Source organism: Rhagoletis zephyria, unplaced genomic scaffold, assembly GCF_001687245.7.
Source record: "Rhagoletis zephyria isolate East Lansing unplaced genomic scaffold, Rhagoletis_zephyria_1.1 Rzeph_scaffold_12803, whole genome shotgun sequence".
NCBI classification, from domain to species: Eukaryota; Metazoa; Arthropoda; class Insecta; order Diptera; family Tephritidae; genus Rhagoletis; species Rhagoletis zephyria.
In genome coordinates, this window is record NW_016169876.1 from 7,322 (window position 1) to 12,731 (window position 5,410).

Sequence of the window (5,410 nt, forward strand, 5' to 3'; positions counted from 1 at the left end):
TTCTCTGCTCACTTTTCGCCGCATGGAGACGGCGACCTGTAAAGCCGTGGAAATTCTCTCACACATAATGTGTTCGAACGATTGTTTAAGGTCCTTTAGAAGTTAAAGAGGGTAGCCGCCTGCGAAGCTATTATACAGAAATACCTCTCATGATTTCATGATATTGTGCATGGCAGTCTCGACCGACTTTTTTTCTTTATACGCAGTTGGGGTGTGAGCCAATGTGAGGATCCTGTTTCTTATATGTAGGAAAGTCAATCAGGTTCTTTGTGGTTTTTTGGAAAAAATTAAACGAGACTGGCTGACCTGAAATGTTTAAAATAGATCTGCAAGTTTTTACCGGATCGGGTATAAATTTCACTCCGAGCAGTCGCGTGGGGTAACTCTGCAGAATGTCATAAAGGGAAAGGGTTTCCTTTATATTGCGCTGCTTTGCAACATCCTCCTAAAACTGTACTTATCTGCTACGGCGGACGGACTAATGTGTCTCCGGTTTGTGGATTAGTTCTTGAAAGCGTAAGTGTCTACATGATTCTGAAGTAGCTAAGGTGATACTCGATTTTGAATGTGTCCTTTTTTGTAATAAAAAAACTAAGACTTGATCAACGTAGGTTTTTTTTGGTTTATTCTAACTCTGTACATATAGATATTATTTCTCCAATATTGGCAATTATTTCGTTTTTTTTTTCTATTTGTTTTCTTATATTAAATCTACATTTTCGATTGCTATGCTACTTATGAATTTAATAACACGAACGCTTAAATCTAAACAAAAAATCGATGCTGTACAACGTTGAGTCCAATCACCACACTGCATTTGTTAGAGCANGCCTGTTTAATAATAACCGCATTTCTCTTCTACATATATTCAAAATATTCAAATTCTATTTCGCAAACTTTTGCCCAACTTTCTTTCGGCCATCAAGCGCGTAATGCCTTCGCAAAACTCTGCACTCATTCACTTCCGCAGCTTTACCCATTTAGACTTCGAAAACTCGTCTTCAGAATTCATTGGTTTCGCTCTGCCAGTCTTGCAATAAACCCAAAATTTGCAACGACTCGTACGTATCGAAATCATCAGCGTAACGCAAGGACCTCCACGTTTGTGCGCTCACTTGCAATGCTGCTGCCATGTTTTTCGCGCACTTGCCGCTCACACCGTACGCTCTGTTGTATACGCGCGGCAGCGCCAAAGTCAACGGCAATTCTTCCGCCATAACGGAATGATGCGTGACCAATGCCTTCAGCGATGTGAATTGCTTCTTGGCGCCTTTCAATTTGTAATGATTGTCCGCCAGCGCCACGACTGCGAATTGCTTCACTTTCGTTTCGGCGCGCAGGCATAGCTCGTAGCTACGCGACTTGCGGCGCAGTAGAAATGTGCCGGGTGTGGCCTGCTGAAGGCGTTCAAGCGCAGCTTTGGTGGTAATGCGCGGCTGATACCAATTGCTTGCGAGCAACTCCTCGTCATCATCAGCGTTGTTGTTGCGGTTGTAGCGCGCTTGCGATTGTTGTTTTTGTTTCGGTCTCGGTTGTCGCACGCGTTGCTTCGAAGGACTTGATTTTTCGCTTATCAACTGACAACAATCCGAGATGCCAGCATCCGAATCATCTGCGATATTTTGGTAATCAGCGACTTTATGCGCCAGCTGCGCATTGGTCTCTTCCTCCTCCTCGTTCTCCTCCTCGTCCTCCTCCTCTTCTTCCGCTTCTGTGCTGGTGGTGGAGTCGGTGTATTGTGTGCTGTTTTGCCAGCAATTTAACGAGAGCATTGATTTTTGCGGACTAATCGATTTTTGTGGTGTACTACGTTGTTGCTGTGGTTGTTTCGCCTGTTGTGGTTGTTGCTCTATTAGTGAAACTTTCCGCCGCGCTTCCATGTCCTCGTTGTCGCTTTCTAATGGGCAAGTACATTGGCTACTGCAATCACTGGCATCCTCCTCGTCGGCGTTGTACGAGGAATCCAGCATGTCAACCTTAGGGCAAGAGAGGTGAGGGGGAAAGAGCGAAAAGAAAGCAGAATTAGAACTTGCAAAGTTCGTACTCGGTCTAAGCCAACTTACCTCATCATAATCACTAGTGACATCCTCCTCGGTGTCGCTTTTGCAATGTGCAGCCTCCATTAGCGCTGATTGTTGCTGTTGCTGGCGGCGCTGCTGCTGCTCTTGTTGTCCATGTCGCTGCTGAAAGAGTTTTCGACACAAAAATTCCTTCATGCAATCATATACTTTCGGCCTTTTGTTAGCACTAACGAGCAACTCTCGATCTCCGTCAGCGCTCCACAATTGCTGCTGACCCTCTTTCTCTTCCTCTCCCATCTCACGCGACCGCTCTACCTCCGACGCGTTGCCAATCATTGTCGTCAGACGACGGCTGTAGTAGCCTGAAGTGGCAGTGGTAGTGTTGGCCGAGTAGGAGCAGGAATTGGATTTGTGTGATGAAGACGTTGACAAGTGAGTGGTGACACAGTCGGCATTTGTTGCAACTACCGGCATTGTTGGTGTTGTTACTGTTGCTGGCACTGGCGCTTGCATTGGCATTGTGCTGTTGCTGTTGCTGGTGGCTGGTAGAAACTTGCTGCTCCATTGTTGATACTTGCGCAAGGCCAAGTCTATGCTGCGACTTGTCATCGTTGTCGCTGTTGCAGCTGCTGCTGTTGTTGCCATTGCTGTGGCGGCAAGTGTAGGCGTCGCTGTGGTCTCAATACTCGTACTATTGCAAGCGTAAGCCTGCGGATACAATTCAGCGTACGCTGGACAATTTGCGGCAAATTGCTGAAAGCACAAAAAAGAAGAAGAATAGAATGTTAAAATTTTCTATTTGTTGCAAACTTTTCGGTGTTTTGTGCTGCAAACATTCCTTTTAATGCATTTCGTTTTAGTATTTGAGCACAATTCGTGGCAATCGCGTAGAAAATTACCAATTAGTGGAATATTTTTGTGCTTGTTTGCCAAGAGCAGTAAAGGACAAGTTTTAAAAGATTTGGAGATAGTTTAAAGTGGTCTACGCTAAAAAGCGGTTGGGTGGTCAAGCGCATTTAAGTGTGTGAGAATTGTTAAAAACATTATATTACATTAAAAATGGTCTAAAACATTTGGCGGTCTTCAAGCTTTGTGGGCAATGAGAATATTTAATTTAGAGCTTGTGGGCTGAGGATGATCATGTTGCACCTTTTTCGCATTTTTTAAGAAAACTTCTACGTGTATTTTACCGTACTTTTCGATATTTGAAAAGAAGCAGTCAGCCAGCAGATGTCAAAAAAACGCCGATTTAAACTATTTGCTGCAAAATGTTATTAAAAGAGCGCTCCCTGAAGAATATAACACCTACTTCAAAGAAAGAGCAAAAATAATATGATTTTTAACTTTATACCTAGCCTAATTATAAGTACTATACTTGTTGTGCTAGTGTCTTTTCAAACAACTACTTAAGTACAAATTTGTACAAATAAAATATAAATTCAAACTCTATCCAAAAGGAACAGTTTTTTTTTGAAACACCTATGTATGATTAGGGAAAAATATATAGCAAAAATGTGGTCTACTATTTTTAACTGAAGTTTTCTTGCTCCAAATCCGATAAAACCCACATTGGACCCGCCTTTTCAATTAAAAAAAATCTGACATCGCCACTTCGAAAACCCCTTTATATAAAAGTTTTTGGCGAAAGGGAGAAAAATATAAAATTTTATCGCCATATTGGATCGGCCATTTTGAATTTCAAAATCAGCGACCTCGAAAACCCCGCATTTATATGAGTTGGTGGTAAAAAGGACAAAATTATAAAGCTTGGTCGCCATAGTGGATCCGCCATTTGGAATTTAAAAAATCTGACATCAGATTCGAAATCAGTGACCTCGAAAGCCCCGCTTTTATATGAGTTTGTGTTGAAAAGGAGAAAATTATAAAATTTGGTCGCCATATTGGATCGGCCATTTTGAATTTCAAAAATCTTACATCTGGCGATTTTAGTCGCCATTTAAGATAAATATTTTATACTTCGGTTCAGAGAAGTAATATCGGAAAGCAAACTTAACCAGCCTGTTACTCCTATAGGTACTCTGATAGGTTGATGGGTGCTATACATACTTAAATACATAAATACATAGGCTATTTGTATGTAAGAAAATACATTCCCATTTGTTGACAATAAATTTTCCTTCAAATGAACCTACGCTCCAGTGAAGCGTTACAATAACGCATTTGTTTAAAATGAAAAGACGCGTGCCCAGCATTGCTGGTAACGAACTCTCGCTGAAAGTGCGCTATTCTGCATGGCCTTAAATTACACTAGGGGTATTCACGATCAAATGCATGATTGTTGTTGTTTCATGTGTTCAAACAACAAAAAAAATAAAAAATTAGCCAATCATGCTATTTATGCTATCTATGCAACAAGCTAGACAGTATACACCGGATCGTGAATACCCCTACTTTCCCAAAGTGTTGCTGCTTATGCAGATACGATATGTTTTACTTGTGCAGAGATAGGCAAGTGAATAGAATAATGCAGTTGCAACCAAGATTAATGTGTCTCATCGGCAAAGCGTCTTAGTACAATTAATTTTAATCAATTTTAGATTTCCTTCGTACACGGGTGTGCTAAGTAAGCGATCAAAAGTGCATTTTTCTAACACATTGGATCTGAACTAACAATAGCTAAGTAGAGAAGAAAAAGTAAGCTGAGATGAACGAGTGTTGAGAAAGGAAAAAAAAATATGTTACAAGAAAATCAAAATAAAAAGGTCGAAGACAGCCACACAGCCAAATAAAAACAAAAGCTATGGAAGAGCAGATCTGCATTCACAAACAAATATTTATAATTTCTTTTGTTCTTGGCGCGCATTTGTATGCGTGTGTTNTCTGCATTCACAAACAAATATTTATAATTTCTTTTGTTCTTGGCGCGCATGTGTATGTATGCGTGTGTGGTGTTAACTCGCGCCTGTCATTTCCCTAGGCCGCTAGGGTGCGAGTTCAAATACTTTTACAAGATTTCCGAAGGCAAACTCCAGTCACACACCGTATGTGCACTAGGGTGGTCCTTAAAAAAAAATCAAATGAACGATCTTTTTCAATGTCACCCCTTCAATCGGTAACACCACTGTCATAGATATCACATGTAAATTTTGGTTCCGATTGGAGTCGATTAAGGCGTGTCGCAAAGGGGTCAAAGGCCAGAGGACTTTAAGGAAAGTTACTCCTAAAGTCGAGGATATCACATATAAATTTTAGTCCCGATTGAAGTCGGTTAAGACGTTGTCAGAGGGTAATCTGAACTTTGAGCCCCTGAGCGACACGCCATATCCGTCTCCAAGTGAGACCAAAATTTGTAATCTGATGTAAAAATTTGCTCGCTACATTTAAGGACCACCCTAATTTACACAGTGCAAGCCACATCAAATGCCTAG

General features: G+C 41.2%; 1 protein-coding gene across 1 annotated transcript; it reads right to left on the minus strand.

The window, feature by feature from the left end:
• Positions 1 to 641: 641 nt before the first annotated feature.
• On the minus strand, positions 642 to 2,774 carry LOC108377836 (bromodomain-containing protein DDB_G0280777-like; the record flags this gene model as incomplete). Its single annotated transcript, XM_017634132.1, has 2 exons — positions 642 to 1,976; positions 2,064 to 2,774. Coding segments are annotated over 2 exons (1,686 nt in total), but the record flags the coding sequence as incomplete, so codon positions are not given.
• Between the last annotated feature and the right edge of the window lie 2,636 nt (positions 2,775 to 5,410).